Below are 23,197 nucleotides of genomic sequence, written 5' to 3'. Positions count from 1 at the left end.
TGTTATGGTAATTATGTGGACACAAGCAGCTTCAGGGCTGAAGCAGTGGGCCTGTTATGTGATTCCAGTTCTCAGGGGTTAGCCACCTCTGGTTGGCGACAAGCAGTACAGTAGCATAACAGCTGGGATAATGATCACATGGCTCTCTGTTTCCCCAGGTGCAACATCCACAGCCTGTACAAGTATTAGCACCCCCTCGAGGCATCCCAGCATACAGTTAGTGGTGTTCTGTCAAAACTATTAGCATCCCTCCATGGATGTGAGCAAGGCAATGGGGATCAGGCCTGTGTCTTAGTCCCAGGGTGGCCTAAGATTTAGGGCTCTGGCTGAATGGAGAACAGTCCGGGCAGTCTGAAAGCCAACTGACTCGGGCACCAGTGCCTACCCAAGGGTTGTGGGGCCCGTGTCTCCATCAGTGGTTGACTGCAGTGCTGAGTCAAAGAGGCCAGGCAAAATTGACACAGATGGTCCCAAAGACCCTGATTTCTGCAGCGTGGCATAAAGCAGAAATCACCAGTGCTGCCAAATCAGGAGGAAGGTTTCATCTCCCTACACAAGGCACCTACGGAGAGGGTCGATGGCTGTATCCAGCGGGGCAGGGGTAGCAGCCGGTCGGTGGCAGCATGTCAATGGTGGATGAAGGCCAGCGCAACTTGGCAAAGCAGCTGAGTAAAGGTCCAAGTAGTCTGGAGTCCCCAGGAAAAGCTGCTCGCACACAAGGGTGCATTTAGCCTGCAAGCACTGCAGATGTCTCTGGGGTCCTGCAGAGTCTACAGCAAGTAATCAATGTTTTTGTTTCTCCAGCACATGTGCTAGTATATACACCAGAGCTTGTGGTTTATGTTTGACTTACCAATCATTTATTGAGCTAATTTCCTCTTGCAAAACAGGCATTAATAGATTGACTAATGGCAGGGCAAGTAAGCCTATAGTACCTTTTTTTGATTTACGTTGTTTGCCCTGTGTTGTCTTAGGAGACTCTGGACCTGATTTAGAACTTGGCAGATAGAATTCTCCGTAACATTTGTGACATAGTATTCCCCTCCGCCAAGTTCTAAATCAGGCAACTGGTAGGACAGGGATAATGGGTGTAGGGAAATGCCTCTCATTTCATGGTTACCCCCTACAAGTTTGCCTTTTGTTGATGCCAGTTATGATTGAAAGTGTGCTGGGATCCTGCTAACCAGGCCCCAGCACCAGTGTTCTTTCCCTAAACTGTATCTTTGTCTCCACAACTGGCACAGACCTGGTACACAGATAAGTCCCTTGTAACTGGTACCCCTGGTACCAAGGGCCCTGTAGCCAGGGAAGGTCTCTAAGGGCTGCAGCATGTATTATGACACACCTCACTCAGCACATGCATACTGCCTCAAAGCTTGTGTATGATGGTGGGGAGAAAAAGACTAAGTCGACATGGCACTCCCCTCAGAATGACATGCCCGCAAACCACTGTCTGTGGCATAGGTAAGTCACCCTTCTAGCAGGCCTTACAGCCCTAAAGCTGGGTGCACTATACCACAGGTGACGGCATTGTTGCATGAGCACTATGCCCCGGAAGTGCAGGGCAGCCATAGCCAATAGTATATGGTCTGGAGGTTTGTCAAACAAGAACTCCACAGTTCCATAATGGCTACACTGAATTCTGGGAAGTTTGGTATCAAACTTCTCAGCACAATAAATCCACACTGATGCCAGTGTGAGACTTATTGAAAAATGTACACAGAGCGCATCTTAGAGATGCCCCCTGTATACCAGTCCACTTCTTAGTGTTAGGCTGACCAGTTCCTGCCAACCTGCCACATCCAGACAGGTTTCTGGCCACATGGGGTGAATGCCTTAGTCACTCTGTGGCCAGGAACAAAGCCTGCACTGGGTGGAGGTGCTTCTCACTGCCCCCTGCACGAACTGTAACACCTAGCAGTGAGCCTCAAAGGCTCAGCCCTGGTGTTACAGCGCCCCACGGCACTCCAGCTAGTGGAGATGTCTGCCCCTCCGGACACAGCACCCACTTTTGGCAGCAAGTCCGGAGGAGATGATGAGAAAAACAAGGAGGAGCCACCCACCAGTCAGGACAGCCCCTAAGGTGTCCTGAGCTGAGGTGACCCCTGCCTTGAGAAATCCTCCATCTTGTTTTGGAGGATTCCCCCAATAGGAATAGGGATGTGCCCCCTTCCCTCAGGGAAGAGGCACAAAGAGCGTGTAGCCACCCTCCAGGACAGTAGCCATTGGCCCCCCAGACCTAAACACACCCCTAAATTGAGTATTTAGGGGTGACCCTGAACCCAGGAAATCAGATTCCTGCAACCTGAAGAAAGAAGAAGCTGACCTGAAAGTCCTACAGAGACGACGGAGATGACAACTGACTTGGCCCCAGCCCTACCGGCCTGTTTCCAGACTCAAAGAACATGCACAGCGATGCATCCAGCGGGACCAGCGACCTCTGAGGACTCAGAGGACTGATCTGCACCTAAAGGACCAAGAACCTCCTAAGGACAGTGGCTTTGTCCAAAAACAGCTACCAAGAAACCAACTTTAAAAAGACTCCCGACTCACTGCAGAAGCGCGAGTCTTCACACTCTGCACCCGACAACCCCGCTCGAGTTCAGGAGAACCAACACCACAGAGATGACTCCCAGGCAACTCCAACTACATGAACACGCTGAGTCGACCACCCTGCACCCCTACAGCGACGCCTGCAGAGAGGATCCAGAGGCTCCCCCTGACTGCGACTGTCTGGTAACAAAGGAACCAGACACCTGGAAGAAGCACTGCACCCGCAGCTCCCAGGACCGAGAGGAACCAACCACCGGTGCAGGAGTGACCAGCAGGCGGCCCTCATCCTAGCCCAGCCGGTGGCTGGCCCGAGAAACCCCCCTGAGCCCTGCCTGCATCGCAAGAGTGACCCCCGGGTCCCTCCATTGATTTCAATACAAAACCCGACGCCTTGTTCACACATTGCACCCGGCCGCCCCTGTGCCGCTGAGGGTGTATTTTGTGTGCCTGTTTGGGACCCCCCTCAGTGCTCTACAAAACCCCCCTGGTCTGCTCCCCAAGGACGCAGGTACTTACCTGCTAGCAGACTGGAACTGGAGCACCCCTGTTCTCCATAGGTGCCTAAGTTATTTGGGCCCTACTTTGATCTCTGCACCTGACCTGCCCTGTGTTGCTGGTGCTGGGTGTTTGGGGTTAACTTGAACTCCCAACGGTGGGGCTGCCTATGCCCAGGAGACTGACAGTGTAAGTGCTTTACTTACCTGAGAAACTAACCAATACTTATCCTCCCCAAGGAACTGTTGATTTTTGCATTGTGTCCACTTTTAAAATAGCTTATTGGCATTTGTGCCAAAACTGTGTATACTACTGTTTTAATTCTTACCTGTGTGAAATACCTTACAATTTATGTACTTACCTAAATTCTGAATCTTGTGATTCTAAAATAAATTAAGGAAATAATATTTTTCTATATAAAAACCAATTGGCCCGGAGTTAAGTCTTTGAGTGTGTGTTCTCATTTATTACCTGTGTGTGTACAACAAATGCTTAACACTACCCTCTTATAAACCTACTGCTCGAGCACACTACCACAAAACAGGGCATTAGTATTATCTAATTTTGCCACTATCAACCTCTAAGGGGAACCCTTGGACTCTGTGCACACTATCTTTCACTTTGAGATAGTATATACAGAGCCAGCTTCCTACAATGGGACACACAGAACTATAGACAGAGGGGTACTGAAGAGGCCAGTGACAGTGGACTGAAATATGTAGACATAAAGAATATGCTACTTACCTTTGGTAACAAATTATCTGGTAAGGTAAGTAACTTGTTGTTGGACTTTTTGCCTTACGCAGGGTCATCCCCAGTCTTTTTGCCTCCTTCCTCCTGGTTTTTCTGACCTCTCGCTGGTGGCTCTAGGACTCTGAGCACTTTATCACTGCTGACCAGTGCTAAAGTGCAGGTGCTCTCCCATCTAAAGTTGGTATGATTGGCTTATACCTAATTGGCAATTTAATTTACCTATAAGTCCCTTGTACAGTGGTATCTCTATACCCAGGGCCTGTAAATTAAATACTACTAGTGGGCCTGCAGCGCTGCTTGCGCCACCCACTGAAGTAGACTTTCAAACCTGTCTCAGGCCTGCTAGCGCAGGGCCTGTGTGCGCAGTTTTCTGCCACAGGGACCTGGCATCTAAATTTACTTGCCAGGCCCAAAACTCCCCTTTTACTACATGTAAGTCACCCTTAAGGTACGACGTAGCTAGCCCTATGGGCAGGGTGCCATGTATGTAGAAAGGCAGGACATGTGCCATATTGCATGGCCTGTCCTAGTAGTGACAAACAGCCTAACTTGGTGTCTCACTGTTGTGAGTGCTGCCTTCTCATAGGATTGCATTAGAAATGCCCTGCCTTATGTGTAAGGGGTATTGTCTGATTTATGAGGGGTAGCGTAGGCGTGTTTGGTATGGTTGTGATGGTGATAATAAATGCTGCTTACTGGTGTTGGTGTATTTTTTATTACTATCACAGAAATGCCACTTCTAGAAAGTGCGCATTTATCTGTGCTTATGACTCTGGTGTTTTGCAGCTTGACTCCAATCCACGTCTGGGCAGAGTGACAGTTGGGGCTTTGTGCATACTTTTCAGACAGCATGTACACAGGGAGGGTGGAGGTGTCACAGAGGTGCATCTGCATACTGAATAGTCTTCCTGGGCTGAGAGAAGGGAGAGGCGGGGCACACCTGCATTTGTAAAGACTGTGCCCTGGCCTCACACAATTGGGTCGTTAACCACCCACTGATGTTTGGAGCCTGTGCTGAAAGGAGGGAGGGGGCACTCCCAGAACCAGTTGTAACTCGCTGGAACCTCCTCTCCCTACCATTGTAAAACACTGTAAGAACTGACTATAAGTGCAAGGGAATTTTCCCCACAATTTGGAGACTCTAGGAATCATCTTGGAACTGGACACCAAGGCTGAAAGGACTCACCAGAAACCGCCATGGACTGCTGCTGCTGTGCTGACCTGTGACCTGCCTGGTCACTGTGAAGGACTTGCCACTTGCTGCCTTTCCCTTGTGCTGGCCTGTAGCTGGGCCCTCCACCTGAGGACCTTGCCTTAAGATTCTGCTCCCCAGGGGCAGGGTGCTGTGGCCCCTGATCCTTGCATCCATTTCTTCACGAGGGGTGCTTCTCTGTGGTTGCGGCTGCCATAGCGCTGATTGCAGCGCGCTTATGGAGCCCTGGGAGCTCGTAGGCTCCTTGCTGCATTGTGCCCCTTTAAATAAGATCACCATAGTGGCCTGGGAAGCTGGAAGAACACTCATGCACCGCATCGGGTGCAGGTGAGTGTCTGCTCGGGCCCCAGAAGGGGTCCGATCTTCTTGTGGCTTCACGGCAGGACCAGGGGAAGGCGCGGGGAGTGCCCCCTTCCCCCTGGCCTCTGCGTTAGGGGCAGGATGCTCCTTTTCTGCTGTTGGGTAAAAAGGGCATTATTGTGGGCCCCCCCTTGGTGGAAGGGCCAGTGGAGGCCCGGGGGAGCCCCCAGAGATCGCAGGTCCCGGGAGGGGCCTGTCATTAAACCGGAGGGGGTGCATGGTGCCCCCCTCCTGCCCTAAGTTGTTTTTGCTGGCTTTGGCCCCCCACGTGAGGGCCGGTTGAGGCCCTGGGGGGCCCCCAGTAATCACGGTCCCCAAAGGGGCCGGTCTATAAAAGAGAGGAGGTGCATGTTGCCCTCCTCTGACCCCAGAGTATAAGGGAGGCCACCGTTTTACGCATAGGAGCGCCGGGTGCCCCATTGTTCGCCTTCTAGGCACTGGAGGTGCCTTCATCCAACCAGGTACTGTTTAAAGGACCAATATAGTTGCAATTCAAAGTTCTTTCTACAGACTTTTGTTTGATTCATATATTACCTACCTGCGTTTGATGTTTTTACATATGTGTATGCAAATGTTCCTTTTATGGACATGCTTGCTAAAATGTTTTTCTAACTTGCCATATGTTTTCTAATGTTCCTACTATGGGCATTTTATGATATTCTTATGACAAGTGTTGTGATGTAATAATGTGTTTTCCTGACTACTGCTTATGTTGCAGAATACTGAGTAACCTGTGTGTTATGTGTGACTACTGCTAGGTTGCAGAGTAACTAATGTGTAACGTTCTGACAACTGCAAAGGTAGCAGGATAGTACTGATATGTGATGTTTGGTCTGATAATTGCCTTGTGTACAATACAGTATATTTTCATATAATCTGGTGTTGTGTTTCCTTTGTGGTGGGGATATTGCATCACGTGTGCTGTGTGTGTTGTGCAAACGCTTTACACATTGCCTCCGGGTTAAGCCTGACTGCTCGTGCCAAGCTACCAAGGGGGTGAGCAGGGGTTATCTTGAATGTGTAACTCCCTTGCCCTGACTAGAGTGGGTAAGTTCTGCCTGGTTGAGGTGCATAACCTAGCCAACCAGAAACCCCATTTCTAACACTTGTTCATCTGATAGATACTTGCAGTTGCAGATTCCTTACCTTTGAATAGATACCCAAGCAATATTGTCCCCGGCTGTGGGCTGCAGACACATTTTCTAAACTAGAAAGTCCTTCAGGGCTGAATAGGCAAAATGCCCATCCCTGTGGACCTGACTGTCCAGGCAGTAGTGCTTGGCAAACATGTGCATGGATACCTGCGGTGCTGCCTGGCAGATTTCTAGGACTGGGATGCCACGTGCCAACGCCATGGTCACAACGTTTTCTCTGGTGCAATGGACCCTTGAGCCCTCAGGAAGCTGTTTCTTGGACATGGCATAGCAGATTTTAATACAGGGAATGACCCAGCATGAAATGGTTTGCTTCTGTACTGCCCTGCCTTTGAGCAAGATGATGGCATATTCTCCCAGCAACTCGATAGCCATAATCCCTTGGTAGGAGACAAGGAGGGCTTGGAGGCTGCAGCTGCCAGGGGATTGGTGGTGGATGACTTCTGGCTACCTGACCCATGAGGTCAGAATGCACTGAATCAACGTCAATCTTGGGAAGCTTGCGCAGAATGGTGGCGGGCATAGGGTTGGTGCGGTGGTACACCCCTTCAGTAGCCACAAAAGGGGTGAAAGGCCGACCAAGGACATGGGGTCACAGAGGCCCAAGGACTTGGCTATAGCCCGGGAGACCTTAAAGCGCGCCAACAAGTCTGCCTTCTCTCCGAAGAGTCCTATCAAAGAGCATGTCCATGAGGTGGGCCTGGACATCCACCAAAAAGCCAGATGTTCTGAGCCAGGCGTGGTGTCTAAAAGCCACTGTCAATGAAACCGCTCTGCCCAACGAGTCTGTTGTGTCCAATTCACACCTGGTGGTGAACTCTGCTGCATCTCTCCTGTCTTCTACTGCTTGGGAGAGAATGGCCTGGGACTCCTCCGAAACCTGTGGCAGGACTTGCACAACCAAATCCCACACTGTGTGGGAATAACACGAAAAAAAGTCACGCAGTGTTCACCAACCGCAATGCTAGGCTGATGAAAGAAAATATTTTCTTTTCAAAGGTATTCAGCCTATTGGATTCCCTGTGAGGTGGAGCAACATGGAACACGCCATGGGAAGTTGAAATTTGGACTACCAAACTCACAGGTGTGGGACGTTTGGTGAAGAAACTCTGGTCACCTGGGGCGGGGCAACAGCAGCAGGTAATTGTTCTGTTCACAGGAGCCCCTGTGCTGGGTGTGGACTAGGTTTTCAGCAGGACACCAGTCAGCACTTCGAAGAAGGGGAGCAGGGGTTTTGATGAAGAAGCACCAGGCTGAAGCCCCTCTGTCAAGAGGTTAGTCTTGACCGCCACAGAGGGAAGTTTGGAGTCTAGGAACTCCACTGCCCTCTTCACCACCATTGCATATTGTGCTCCCTTCTCCGTAGTGACGGTAGGAGGAGAAAGCAAGCCAGTACCTGGGGAAGTGTTCAGTCCACTGGCATCACCCAGTTCCTCATACCAGTCCATAAATGTTTCCAACAGCTGTTTTAGTTCTAAAGGGTCCAGTAACCCCTCTCATTCCTCCCGTATGCCGGGCTGCTTAGAAAAATGCTTATGCAACAACCTAGGACCAATTGGCCCTATCAACGCCAGAGCTGGCATCGAGTAATGCCATTCCAAATCCGGGGATTATAATGGAGTTGGAGGTGCCGGTGGCTCAAGGAGAGCACCAGCGTTGGGTCCGCTGCTGGAGAAGGTTGCGTTGGCATGACCTACGCTGGTCCAGATATGTGTTCAGATCTGTGAGGTCCCATCGGAGCCAAGGCCAGAGCTGTTGGCACGGAACCTCATGGGGACTCCTCCGACTCCAGGGGGCCTGAGGGCCCTAGAGGGTTCAGCCCTCTCGAATATGTTGTGCATGGACTTGTAGAACTCTCTCACCTGAGCGAGAGCAGCTCTGGCTCCAGGAAATGCGGGTAGGCCCAGTATTGGATCTAGTAAAGGCTCATCGGAAACTTGTCTAGAATGCCGATGTTCCGAAGTCATTGCGTCGGCTGACGGATGAGGAGAAGTTGAAGCACGCTTCAACTTCTTGCACTTCTTATGCCTCTTCCCCGAGTGTCCTGATGACTTAAGAGTGAGATGAATAAGACTTGGGGCTCCTGGAGTCGTCCTGCGACCTTCTCCTCGATCGGGATCGAGGTCTCAGAGTCATGCAAAGTGGTGTCGAATGCCGACCACAAGCAGCTTTAGGGACTGTTCCCTCAAGCCTTCACCACCGTAGCCCAGCAGTCTGAGCACGACTTAGAGTTGTGGTCGTGCTTGAGGCACTACAAATAGACCAAGTGGGGGCCTGTAACCGACAAGGCAAACTGACAGGCGCCACACAATTTAAAACCTGCCTTCCTGGAAGACATTACTTGACACACTCAAAAGAATAGTCAACAAACCGCTGAAACAAACTTTTAAAAGAAACAACAACAAAAAACAAAAACAACAGAGGGTAGCTCTTTCTCTGGATCAGCGCTCAACTGGCGCTAAAAGAAAAGAAATGACAGGTGGCGCATATGTAGGTGGCCACAACATCACTTCCGGGGGCAACAACATTGACGCACAGAATCGAATGAAGCCATCTAATGGTGCACAAGGGTAGTGCACACGCAAAAATCTTCCAGATCCAGTCTGATACCTGGGAAATTCAAAGGTCTGGAATCTGTAGCTACAAGTCTCCATCAGATACAGTTTTCAAGGATATTATATACCTTTCATAATAGCTGCATCCCACAATGTTTAACCATACTAGAGGCACCCAATAGTAAAAGGAAACTGTGGTGCCTATTAGATATTTTATTCTTGTAACAATCAGACCCCTTTCTTAATATCAGAAGTGCTTTCCGAAATATGGCTGAGCCCATCCTGGTTTATAGGGACCAGGATGAGACCAGATGATGAAGCATGACACACAGGTTGTGTGAGGGTTATAAAAAACCTGACTGGGAGCCGCATTTGAAGTTGAGTGCCCCTGGACATTCATCCAGATATGTTTTTCCTCCATTTTAAAATTTGGGGAGATCTGAACAGCTTGACTGCAACCTCCTCACTACAGAGTGAGGTTTAAAGAATAATAATTATTTGCCTCGAAACACTGCATTAGGTACAAGACAAAGAAATATAATATATTTTTTTATTAGCAGTCAGTGCAGCTCTGCAAAGGTCCTAACAATGTGGTTTCATTTCTTGAGAACAATAGGTACCTGGTTGCAACTTGGCCACAGCAAGTACTACCTACTTTCTGGGGGAGTTTTTAAGACATTGAAAATGTATTAATCATATAAAGTTGAACTATGACTATCTTCAGCACATTTAGTACATTTGACTCCAAAAATAGCCTATTATCCAGTAAAAAGCGCACGTTTTTTCACCGGAAATCTGGAATTGGGCATACCCCTTAAAAATACTGACTGGATTTGTTGGGTCCAGACTGATGGTGGTGATACCTGCGGTCATACTTGCAATCTAAGATTGATTCAACTCCAAGCTTCTGTCACCCAGTAACTCCTGATAATTCCCTCTCTTCTCCCTTAGATTTGTTCCAGTGAGCCCTACAATGCAGTTGTAGTGACCCACTAGAGACAGAGAATCAAACATTCCTACAGTGGTGAGACATGCCTGACAACCCTTTCTGACCAGAGAACCATGTGTATGCTTTCCATACCTGGTGGGCTGATGACATAAAGCCAAGTGGTGGAAATCATTAGAAAGTCATAAATAGGATTCTCCCTCAGGAAATTTTGCATCCCATTGACCTTCTTGTCTCCTCTTGAGAGGACATTCTGAGGAGGAAGCCATAACGCTGGGTAACAATGGCACAATATTTCTTGCTTGATGTAAGGTCTTCTAAGTCTAAGAAATAATTTACTTTTGAAGTACCAGAGTGAAGGTTTCAGTGCTGAGTGCCCTAATGCATGAAACTCATAAAGGAGGGGCAGAGCGGGAGATTCTGAGAAAAAAGATAACTCCTGGTCCTGTGTGTATGTCTCCCAGTAATATACCCAACAAAGTGTACACACAGTTCCAAAACGAGAAAAAAAGGAATAAAAAAGGGGGCAAGGGTTATGGTTTTTAGGGGCAAGGTTTCCAAAAAGGGGGGGAAGCAATGTGCTCGAAGCAAGAGCCCTCACTCACCTTCCGGTGACATGCTTCATCATAAGGCTATGCTCCTTGTCAGGCCGGCACTGCAATGCCTGACGGGCCCCACAAGTGGGCTCTTTGCCGGAGATCTTTAAACAGTTGGTGTGAAGCCGGTCAAGTCGTGAAAAAAAGGATTGGTATAGAAAAAGTTAAAAATGACTAGGGGTAAAAATTTGCCTTTTATTCTGATATTTAAACCCCTGACATGGTTAAAAACACTGTATAGGGATATGGTAAAATAATGTCTACATTCCCTAAACACAAAATATAAACAGTTTTACTAGGATTCAAAGTAAATATGGTACAAAATGATTGTGGCCAATTCTTAACAGTGCAGGCGAGACATTGGAATGTCCCTTATTTGCCTTTAAAAGGACCCACAACATTAAAGATATGGTGGTCCACACTAGACCTGTACATCAACAAATCACGGAAGACATCCGCCACAATCAGTGGTTAAAAGTCAAAGGCCATCACCCATGTGGTGGGTGTAACGTATGCCCTATGACTAGGAGCACCTATGAAGTAGATCTCGGAGAACCCAAGAAATGGCAACTGAAATCCCACACCAATTGTCGCACTAAGAACTACGTCTATATGATTACTTGTCCATGTGACTTGAGGTATATAGGAATGACAACAAGAATGGTGAAAACACGCATCGACGAACACCGGAGCACCATTAGGTGCAAGAGGTCTGCAAAAAAATTAACTAATCACTATCTGGAAAAACAGCATACCCCAGATAACATCAGATGGGTGATATTGGAGACTATTAAAGACAATAAAGAGTGTACAAGAAGACTCTTCGAAAGAAAACAACGATGGGTCTTTAGGTTGAGGACCCATGAGATTGGGCTCAACGACTAGATTCCATGGACTTGTCTTACTCACTGATAATCCAGTCCCTTCAGGTCACTATGGGGGTTATTCTAACTTTGGAGGAGGTGTTAATCTGTCCCAAAAGTGACGGAAAAGTGACGGATTTACCACCAGCCGTATTACGAGTCCATTATATCCTATGGAACTCTTAATACGGCTGGTGGTATATCCGTCACTTTACCGTCACTTTTGGGACGGATTAACACTCCTCCAAAGTTAGAATAACCCCCATGTCCCTTATCATTATTTTTTGATATATATTTTTTTTATATTTTTTTTTATATATTTTTTGGTATTCATGGTGTGCTTACAGTAGGTACTTACCACCTTTTACATCCGACCCTCTAATAAAGGTCATTCTTTCATCAGTTGATAGATTGAGACATGCATTCCCTTATCTCTTATTTGGTATGATGGTAGTTCCCTCTTATAAATGGCCGACACAGTTTTGAGTCCTTTCTCTGTGTTTTTCACTTTCTTGAATTTATGAGTCCTTTTTCACTTTCTTATGGTATTTTAATGAATCCCTTGGGAACATCTTTCTACGTTCCGGGGATCGACACGGCTCACAGGTGAACCAACGCTTGTGGTTTGACACCAAGTAAGTGCCTTTCCGGCGTTGTGTGATCGCCGGTTTTTCCACCCCCTCTCCGCTGCTTAAGCTTCGCGTCTTCTCATGAAGCCGTATTAGTCTGTCTCCAGCATTAGCCATTATGCGCAAGTTCGCGTGTGGCTGTGCTGCGCTGATACGGAGACAGGTTGGGACGCGCTATTAATTTTATGCGCTCCCACCTCTGTGGGGCCCCTATGTTTATGTATTCTCAGTCTGGCTACTTGCGGTCAATTTTTGACGGTGCGTGCACGCTGCTTCCTCTCCCCTCCTTTTTTCAGTGTGGGATAATTATAACCCGGGCTCCTTTAAATAACGGCTTGACACAGACGCGCTAAATAATCGTGCGCGTATGTGATCCTGATGCCTAGTTCTTCTACTACCATGAGAATGATTGCGTCTTGCTATTTTTGACTCTGTTTTTATAAGCTGAGGGTTATGACGGATGTTTCTACATGTAAGATATCATGTCTGTAAATGTCCTGGGTACCCTGCTGATACCTCAGTTTTCGACATGAAGGTGCCCCGCAACTGAGGCTCATTCTTTACTTAAAGATACCTTATAGCTACTCCCGTGTCTTCCTTAGTAACATTACAGCAATTGACCTGCTTCATCCTGTGTGTGAGGCTGGTTTTGCTTTTTATCATGAATACCAGGGGTTGTGATGAGATAATATTCTTACCAATTACCATGTTGTTTTAATTTCTTACTTCCCCTCTTTTTATGTATACGTATGTCTAGTTCATAATGGATTTTTTGAGCCTGCTACCTCCCCGATGGGGCCCACCAGTAATACTTGGGGGGTGAGCATTTCTCTACCTGCACTTCTTGTGTTTTCTTGGTCTATCACCATGGCACTTCTGTCACAGGTCACATCTGTTCTTGTGTGGCTTTCCCACGAGGGTATATGGTAACCATTCTGGTACAGTGATTAATGTAACTGTTGATGAATAGGTAATCCTCTGACTATCGTTTCCTTTTTCTTACCTTTTAGGTTTTGAATTAATCAGTTCACAGAATTTTTTTCATAAGGATTAGGTACGTAATTAGGTCCTGAAGAATCGCATGAGATCAATTTTGACTCAATATAGCGAGAAACATGTTGACCCCTTGATTGAGTATCACGGTGACTCTGTGTACTCTCATTTTGTACCATCTTTACTTTGAATCCTAGTAAAACTGTTTATATTTTGTGTTTAGGGAAAGTAGACATTATTTTACCATATCCCTATACAGTGTTTTTAACCATGTCAGGGGTTTAAATATCAGAATAAAAGGCTAATTTTTGCACCTAGTCATTTTTAACTTTTTCTATACCAATCCTTTTTTCACGACTTGACCGGCTTCACACCAACTGTTTAAAGATCTCCGGCAAAGAGCCCCCTTGTGGGGCTCGTCAGGCATTGCAGTGCCGGCCTGACGAGGAGCATAGCCCTATGATGAAGCATGTCACCGGAAGGTGAGTGAGGGCTCTTGCTTCGAGCACATTGCTTCCCCCCCTTTTTGGAAACCTTGCCCCTAAAAACCATAACCCTTGCCCCCTTTTTTATTCCTTTTTTTCTCGTTTTGGAACTGTGTGTACACTTTGTTGAGTGCCCTAATGCCCTGTGAAAAAACTCACATATGGTTTCTGCATCACCATAGGAGGTGGCCTCGATGGGACGGAATCTGGCTATATGAAGCGGGTGCCGGGGGCGGGGGGGGTGGTCTTCTGCCATCTGGTCCAGCACTGGAATTACTTGCAGTTATAGGAGGGCCCGCAGAAACACTGCACGTGTGGACTAGGGGTCCAGTCCGAGCAAGCCAACGAGTGGGTTCAGGTCTCACGAGGCGGGGAGGCATGGGGACACCATTGGTTCTCCTCTTCTGGTTCGGACAGGTGCAAAGGGGTCCTAGGGTGTTGGGTTTTGTCTCCTGGTCACTCGCAGTTGCAGAGGGGGTCAGAAACAATCTGCAGACGCGAGGTGAAGACCACAGTGGGAGAGCACAGGGTGGGCTTCTCTTCTGGGGGGCCTGGGGACCACTCTGACACCGTTAGACCACGTCACCACGGGCTAGGCGACTCAGGTGAAGTGGTGATGTCGAACATCGGCAGCTCCTCTACTCCAAGGGAGTTCCTCCTGGCAATTTGCAAAGCACTTGCAGTTCTTCCAGTTTCTTGGAGGCTGCAGTGGCAGGACAGGTCAGTGATCCTCAAGGCAGACCGGCAGGGTTTGTGCCAAGTCAGTCATGAGCCTCGGTTCTCGGGGTCAGCAGGCGTCTCGTCCATTACTCCTTATGTGTCCAGTGAATATCTGAGGATCTGGTGTCAGGGGGGTCCCCTAAATACTCAATTTAGGGGGTGTTAAGGGGAGCGAAGGGTAGTATCCAATGGGCTACTAACCCCTAGGGTCACTACACACCCTAAATTACTACTTCCTGTGGAGAGTGGGCATCACCCTGTCCAGAGTCCCTAAATTCCACCACAAGCAAGATGGTGGATTTTCTAAAGTAGTGCCCACTTCAGGCTAGCCAACCTAGAGGTGTTCCAAGTCTGGAAGTGTGGCACATCCCCTGTATAGCAAATTTTCGTGCTTGTCCAGGTGCCAGATGGGCTCTGACGCAGGGGGTTGGCATCTTCTTCTGAAGAAGGCCGGTTATGCGTATCAAAGGCGGTGGATTTCTTTGAAGCTCCTACGTTGGAATGCGGGTCATCCTTTAGGGAAGGGTAACACCACAAACTGGACAGGCCTTTGCTTTCTGACCTCTCAAGAGCGGAGGCTCTCACCCTGGGGTGTTTGTTGGTGGCAGCTGGCCAGAACTGGTCAGTGAGCTCACCAGGAGTTGATATGTTTTTAGGGGGCATCTCTATGTGAGGGTTTATCAATACGAGATATTTGATACCAAACATCCCTAGGTTCAGAGAATCTAACATGTAGCTGGGAAACTCGCAGTGACCAGTGTCCAGCAAATGTATTTAAAAGGGCTTCTCTGTACACTTACTATGTTTAAGAATCGACAAAGACATAGTAGGGGCATATTTGCTCATGCGTATATGCCCTATCTTGTAATATAATGCACCCTGGCTTAGGGATGAAGGCCTGCTTTAGGGGTGACTTACAGATATTACAAACAGTGTTTTAGGGGACATGGCACACAAGCGTGTGCCATGTCATGTTTTCAATTTTGGCAGCACCTTGTCACGCAGCCTGCAATGGCATTCTGCATAAGGTTTGTGCTTGGGTCCCTCAGAGTGGCACAAGTTGTGCTGCAGATCTGAGGGGCCCTCTTCAGTACCCATCTCCTAGGCACCAGGGGTACTATTTACTAGCGACTCATAGGGGGCTGAAGGGCTTGGTCACTTGGGGATCAAGTGACCAGGTGTCTTGTTTTATGGAAGGGACACTGGCACTGGGGACCTGGTTAGCAGGAACCCAGTGCACTTCAATCGAAGGCACATCAAAAACCGGGCAAAAAGTGTGTGTGAGGGTGAGGGACTAGACCCCAAACCCAGCTCCCTACAGTGTCTTTCGTGGAATTCTTTTTCCATGCTTTTCGTCTCTTGATGGGGAGAAACAGACTGACAGACTGGTACAGGGGTCGGAGTAGCAGGTATCAAGGATGGTTGGTTGGAAAGCTTCTGGAAATCTGGCTTGATGGCTAATAAAGGAGGAGACACACTGTCCTCTGAAAATTCGTTTTGAGATCCTCATCTAAGGGCCTTGATCACGAGCAGAAGAGCACAGCAGCTAAATCTTTACCACATCCAGTGGTTCAACATCACAGAATGCCTGACGGAGCTAAAAAGAAAATAAAGGACAGGATCATAGTCAAAGCTGAGAGAGTTCTTAATGTTAAAGTGTGCCTCAACGTCGACCAAAATGTTGAGTTCCTCAATGTGGATAAAATGCACAGATGGCCAAAACCCTAGGTGATCTGCCCCTTCTGATGTAAAGGATCCATTTGGAGACAGTACAAGGGCATTACCACTTCTCCCAACTTTGCTCTATGAAAAACCCAAACTTTTATCACTAAACCTTCTGTAAGATGTCTTTTTAACAAATGATGCGGTCTCTAACGTTATGCAAATCCTAAATCAGACCATGTTTATGCAATAGATGCGCTTTATAAACATCCTCCCACCACATGAATAATGTATGTATGTGAAAGCACAGATAATAACAGGGATTACAGATGAGGAAACCCCAAACCTCAGAAACCAAGGCAAAAGGTCTCATTGCTTGGTAAAAAAGACAGAACCACACAACACCTAACATCTAAAGACGTAACAAATATGAGAGAAAGTTTTGTTTTCAGTTCGAAAAAATGTTTTTGACACAGGAGCAGTGACAGGGAATCATTGAGGGATGATTGGAGTAAAATGGAGGACTGACTGACTTTTTGATACAGAATGGCAGTACAATTGCAATAAATTTGACACAGGCTTTTGCACCAGTATTGAACTTTGGACTCTTTGTGATTAGTCAGGATTACCCAAAGATTTACTACCTACGCACATCAGCTCTGCCTGGCCACTCATAGTGAACTTTGTCTGAATTGGTTAGGGGTATCGCATTCTAAAGAACACCTGATCTTATCTGCTATTCAAGGGTTGGCAGCGTCTAGGAATTTATCCCCTGCTCTTCAGTGGCATGATTCAGTTTTTCCAGTTTTACTATATAGGAACACCATTCCCTCTTCCCTAGGTTTCAAAAGGAGACATTGCTAGGGTGGTATTGACAATCCACTTACTTTATGTTGACTAATTTGGCTATTTGGTTAAGTTAAAAAAATTAAGACAGAACGTGCTGCCTCCTATTTGCTTGTTTCTTGCTACAGAACAAGTTACTTCCCTTTGGTAATGCAATTTCTGGCAGTCAATCGAACTGGAGATTCCTCACCTTAGAATATTCCCTAAGCATTATACTAGGTCCAAAAAATCTTGAGTGGCACCTCTATGCATCGGTATGCTTCGTCTGAAGTGATGTTGCAGTGTCTATATAAGCGTCATTTGAGTTCGCTGACGACAGTTGTATTGTGGGTATTTCCACACTAAAAATGCAGAGCCATTTAAAAAACACTGCTTGGAACATTGTGCAGAATCTAACAGATGCATTAAGGTGAAAAGCCCAGTTCGCAGCGAGGGGGGTTGGGAAGGTTGGTGAAGCATCTGCAGTTAAACAGAGTTTCTACCAGAAAAGGCATTACCAAAGATAAGTAACTTGTTCTTCTGCTGGAGATGATTCTTCACCTTTAGATAGATATTCCACCAACACCTTCTTGAAGGTGCGTCTACGAACTGGCTCAGTCCAGAAAATCCTGGAAGACTGAAAGGGCAAAATGCCCCTATTGATGGAGCTGAGTGTCCAAGCAGTAGTGCTTTGTGATGTGTGAAGGGACGCCCATGTTGTTGCTTGGCAAATGTCCAGTACAGGTACCCTGCGTGCCAACACAGTAGTAGCGACACTGGCCCTGGTGGACTGGGCCCTCAGAAGGCTGCTTCTTAGCGAACTCAAAGCATATCTTAATGCAGAATGCAGTCCATCAAGAGATGGCCCATTTCTGCACAGCCAAGCCTTTATTTGCTCCACTGAAACCTATGAAGAGCTGCGTCCACCTGATGGTCCTTGAAGCGATCAATGTAGAATGAGAGATCTCTGGGTCCAGGAGATGGAGTCTCTCCTTCTCCTTGAAAAGTTTAGAGGGAGCGAAAAATCTAGGCAGAGTGATGTTTCTGGCCGACATGAATTAAAGTGACAGCTTTCAGCATAAAAGAGGCATTTCTGAACCACCAGTTTGTAAGGGGAAAATTGGTGTATAGAGGGTAAACTGAAAGAGGTTGAAGCTCGCTGACCCGACTGTCCGATGTAATGGACAGGAGAAAGACTGTTTTGATAGTCATAATCTGTGTAGGTGCTCAAAGCGGGCACACATCAGAAATGTGAGGACCAGGTTTAGGTCTCATTGGGACATCACAAAAGGGTTAGGAACAAACAATTTTTGCAAGTCTTTCAGAAAACACACAACAGGTGATTTGAACAGGGATGGAGGGTTGATCCGGCCGCTGCAAGAAAGCTGAGATGGCCGACAAGTGATCCTTAGCAGTGCCCAGAGCAAGACCTTCCCGGGCTAGAGCCCAAGTAACACCTACAACAACAGCCCTCCTGCCCCACGTGGGAGCACCAAGCCAAAAACCTATCCCAGCGGCACGTGAATAGGGTCTTAGTGGAAGGAAGCCTGGCTGCCAAGAGGACATCATTGACCTTGGCAGGAAGATTAAAAACTCTTAACTGTCGACTCCCAATCTCCATGCAAAAAGGAGAAGAGCGTGCAGGTTAAGGTTCAAGACTGCCCTGTTACTGCAACAGGAGATCCTCCTGATGGCACAGCCTAACCGGAGGGCTTATGCTCAAGAGGTCGTGATACCAAACCCTTTGCCCAATCGGGAGTCACAAGAATGACTCAGGCCCGGTCTGTTCTGATCTTCTTGAGAATTCAGGGGTGGAGTTGTATTGGCGGAAAGATACAGGGGAGTTCTGTATTTCACTCAAGACAAAATGCATCTCTGAGGAAGAACTGCTTTGAAAACTCCAACACGCAGAAGTGCTAATATTGAGCTTTCTTGGTGTAGGCGAACAGATCAAGCTAAGATTCTCACCATATGTAGAAGAGACCCTGTGCCACCTTTGTGGTCCACATGGCATCTACGGCTGATTTCATCTGCCCTGACAGTCTGACACTGCCAGATGCTGCAGGACAAGTAAAATGTCCTGGCACTCCAGCCATATCCAGAGGCACAGGGGCTCCCCTGTACAGGGTCCACAACCCCACCCAACCATGTTTACTGCAGTACCACACAGCGGTGTTGTTGTCCGTTAACACCTGAACCAACCTTCCATTGATAGATGGGAGGAAGGCTTTCAATGCCAAGTAAATCACCCTCAGCCCAAGGAGGTTGGCGAGCACGACAGAGCCAGCTGATTCAACATCTGGATGCCATCAGATCCAGTAGCCACAGAGTCAGCCGCAGTGAAATTGGGGATAGAGGCTGAAATGTCAGAATCATAACATGAATATCCTGAAATCACCACTCTGGAGGATAGGTGTGGAATCGCACAATGAACAGAATGGCTCTGATGAAAGGGAGTGTCTGAGAGGGGGTCAGGTGTGATGTCAGCATGTTGAAAGATAATGCAGAAGGTATACCGGACTCTGGAGGTGGGTGATGTCTGCCTGGGCAAGCCCACTTCAGCAGCCAGTCGTCGAGGTAGGGGGAAGACTGAAACCTCCATAGATGGGGTGCAACCAAAGCCATCATTTTTGTTAACACCCTGGGGGCACAGAAAAGAACGAAAGGAAGTACAGGGAACTGGACATGCTTATAGCCCACCATGAATGACAGGTAAAGCTTGGACGATGATGTTGAAATACACATCCTGAAGGTCCAGTGCCACCTTCCAGTCTCCAGGGTCTAGCACTGACAGAAAGTGAGCCCATGTGAGCAACTTGTATTTCTCTTTTCTCAGGAAGTAGTTGAGAGGGTGCAGATCTAGTCTGTGATGGAGGTCTTCATCCTTTTTGTTCTCCAAAAAGTAGTAGGAATAACAATCATACCCTACTTCTGGCTCGGGCACCCTCTCGATATCTCTTTTGGCCAGAAAAGCCTCTCCTTCCTGACAGATCAAAGAGATATTGTCCTCCTCCTGAGAAGGCATTGGAAGCAGCTGTGCAACCAAGTCCCATAGGGCATAGGCATATTGGCCCAATAGGTATGAGTTGTTCACAGACATCAAGACTAGGCTGGTAGAAGAGAAAATATACTTCCAAAAGGGGTCCAGCCCCCTTGCCTCCCTGTCCATTAGAGCGGAAGGGAACGCATTAGTGTTGACCGCTGATATTAGGCTTGCACAATCAGGCTCTCGAGAGGGTATGTAAAGGGGAGGGAAGGCTGGGAAAGGAATGGTTGGTCTTCTGGGGCAGGGTGATGGCATCAGGGGCACAGGAGTCCCTGTGCAACGTTTGGTTCAGGCCTGGTGGAGAGCATTGTGAGGGCTTTATTAAAGGGGATCAGTGGTTCAGCCGAACTGACTCCTGGGTGAAGTACCACCATCAAGATGGTAGTATTGCCCTCAACAGCAGGCAGCATAAGGGCAAAGACCTCCGCCATCCTGCGCATCAATGTGGCAAAGAATGCACTTTTCTCTGAGACAGGACCTTGAGGGGAAAGCATGCCAGAGTCCGGTGAGGTGCCCCGGCCACTGGCATCACCCAGCTCTTCATACAACTTTTCTTCTGGCTCAGTGTCTTACTCTAGGAGACCAAACCCTTCCTCCTCTTCTCCCCCATCAGGAAGGTAGAGTTGATCTAGGGATGGCGAAGTCCAGGGGCAGCTGGGGCCTGGAGGGCACTGGCATCAACGTCAGGTGACACAGGTTTGGGAATAACGATTGGTTATTGCGGAGTCGGATTCGGGATGGCGCCCGAATGGAAAGAGTCAGGGTGGAGGGTGGCACATGTGATAGCACTGGTTTAGATTTGAGGATAGATCCAGAGGGCCTGCCTGGCTTGAGAGCAAATGGCCCAAGGATGGGTGGCATGGCGTTGTAGAAGTCTTTAAGTTGGGCTGGTGTCGCTCTGGGATCAGGTAGTCAGGGAGCACAGAGTGGGCCAGGATGCCAGGTGGTCTGTAGGAGCGGGCCTAAAAGCATGGTGTTTGGATGAGGAAACCGAAGAATGTTTTGGATTCTTTTTGTGCTTTTTGGACTTTCCCGACTTGGAGGAAGAACTCCTGGACTGTGACGACAATCATTTGCGAGAATGACTCTGCAAACGGCGTTGCGATCTTCCATAGGAGAGGACCGATGTGGAGCCTTCTTCTGCCACGCTGGCAGGAGCTTCGATGCCCGCTTATGAATCGCCTTCGGATTTATGGACTTGCAGGTAAACCAAGTGTTGGTCAGAGACAGACATCTGTTGGTAACATTCTCCACAAGGTTTGAACCCAGTGGGTTGTCGGGAGACATGTCCGTAGCACACTGGGAGCAAAGCCTGAAAAAAAAAATTAACAAAAAGCACAAAAAAAGTGAACAAAAAAATGACTGGGGTAGCTCTCCGGATCGTCGCTGTTGGCACGGAAAGAAAGGGACTGATGTTAGCATGCTAGGTGGTGCTTATAGGGCACAGCAATGTCACTTCGGACACCAACCAGAGCGCAGAGGTACTGCTCAAGATTTTATTGATCCAGTCTGACAACTCGGGAATATTCTAAGGTGAAGAAACTTCGGTATGAGGCCTCTATCAGAAATTACTGTTAATTTGAAAACATGGACATTTTAAGACTATGTTATGGGACCACACACACACGCGAGGGAATTTTCGAATGTTTCTGAATATATGAGAACATTTATTGACGGAGTAAAGTTATTCTAAAGTCACATGAAAAAGCTGTTCTGCTACAAGCAAAATGACCAGTAGCAGAAACCTGGACTATAGCTAACAGACGAGCCAACTAAAAAGGAGAGCTATTAACCAGCATCACAACCAGTAAGCCAGCAATTAGGTTTTGGTCAGCAAAGCACACATACAGAGGATATATGTAAGAGGATGTGGATATTTTAGTCACATGGTGAGCCAATCTGCCCAGTGGGGAACATTTATTGGAAATTGTACATTTATTGATCTTTTCTATAAAAAACAATGTAGCTGGTTTCAATTGGATGACAGCGGACAAGTATGCCTTGAAGAAATATTAAACGATGCTAATGTCACCCAAATTGAGAGGGATGGGGCTAAATTTGATGTTTTAAATTGGCAGGTGTACAGACCAAGGGGCGGAGATATCACATGCTGCATACATAATACTGTTGATTTTGACAAGAACTACAGTGGGCAAGGTTATACATCATGCCTCCATAACAATCTACTAGTAATATATGTCTAATACACAGGCCATGAATCAATAGTCTGTCCAGCTTTGCACTAGGAGTTAAGTGGCTTTGAGATGGGCCTCATATGGAGGTAAGAGTCAGTGTTTGGAGATCATCTTATGGGTGAGGGACGAATAAAAAAGAACAAATGTGCCCTTAACTAATGCAGATATCGTTGGCTTACTCATGGGACTGTGGGGGCAGAGTGGTGTATGTAAGAAAGGGTATCCTATCATTCTACATCAAAGGTAACCTAACACATACACATCTAGGAAAGGACAGAAAGCTCTACAAGGAAGAGAGCATAAAGCATTCCATGTGCAAGCAAAGAATGTTTATGTGCAGGAAAGGCTAGTGTGAATACCTAGGCATGTCCTTATCAAGAAATAGCCTGAAAGAGAAGATGCAGCAATTAGTTAGGAAAACATCAGAATGAGGAAGATACACTGCACATTGCACTGAAACCAACACATTAGAAATTCAATATAGTTATAATTAGAACACAGAGTCAATAAGCATGCAGACAGTTAAACACTGGCAAATATAGGCAAACAAACAGTACAGTATAATGTCTAAGTTGCAGATGACTGCTCCTCAGGCGATCCGTCCATGTGTCCAAATTACAAAAGCTACAACATCTGGTATGTGCACTATACAGTTGGGCTAAATACATGTTTATCAACTGTAGAAGGACTATCAGGGTCTACAATGGAAGGCACCCACAGTCTTTTTGGTGACCAGTCACAAGCAGAAAAAAAAACATCCAAGCTTTTATTTTAAAGTTCTTCAGATGGTATCCAAGCACTAAAGAGACCCAGCTGCCCTCCGAGAAAACAAGGTACTATCATTTACAAGAATATTGCCTCTCATGTTTTGAGAATCTTACTCAATGCAATGGGAAGCTCACACATGCCATGAGAAATTTCCAACCATGGGTAAAGAACAATGGATAGTCATAAAAAAACTAGAGAGCAGGGATGATTAGAAGCCATGCAACGCAAAAAGGGAAAGTGGGTGAGCAACAAAGTGACTGCAGAGCAGGTCATTGGAAATACCTGTGATCACAGTCTCAAAGCTAAGAGGCAAAAGCCAGGCAGAATGCAAAAAGAAATGGATGAGGTAGGGTAAATTGAGAAGAAAAGCCATAATGAACATGGAT

General features: G+C 47.2%; 1 protein-coding gene across 14 annotated transcripts in view; it reads right to left on the bottom strand.

The window, feature by feature from the left end:
* KIF1B (kinesin family member 1B) overlaps positions 1-23,197 on the bottom strand; it is a 1,289,105-nt gene that overhangs the window by 265,918 nt on the left and 999,990 nt on the right. For 7 of the 14 annotated variants that reach the window (XM_069241187.1, XM_069241181.1, XM_069241191.1 and 4 more), the window contains one exon: positions 22,403-22,429. The exons of the other annotated variants lie outside the window; for them this stretch is intronic. In XM_069241187.1, the coding sequence (XP_069097288.1) occupies positions 22,403-22,429 (27 nt within the window). The remainder of the gene's footprint in view (positions 1-22,402; positions 22,430-23,197) is intronic. 14 annotated transcript variants of the gene reach the window in all.

This window comes from Pleurodeles waltl, chromosome 6 (assembly GCF_031143425.1).
Source record: "Pleurodeles waltl isolate 20211129_DDA chromosome 6, aPleWal1.hap1.20221129, whole genome shotgun sequence".
NCBI classification, from domain to species: Eukaryota; Metazoa; Chordata; class Amphibia; order Caudata; family Salamandridae; genus Pleurodeles; species Pleurodeles waltl.
This window is presented reverse-complemented; position numbering and strand designations above follow the sequence as displayed.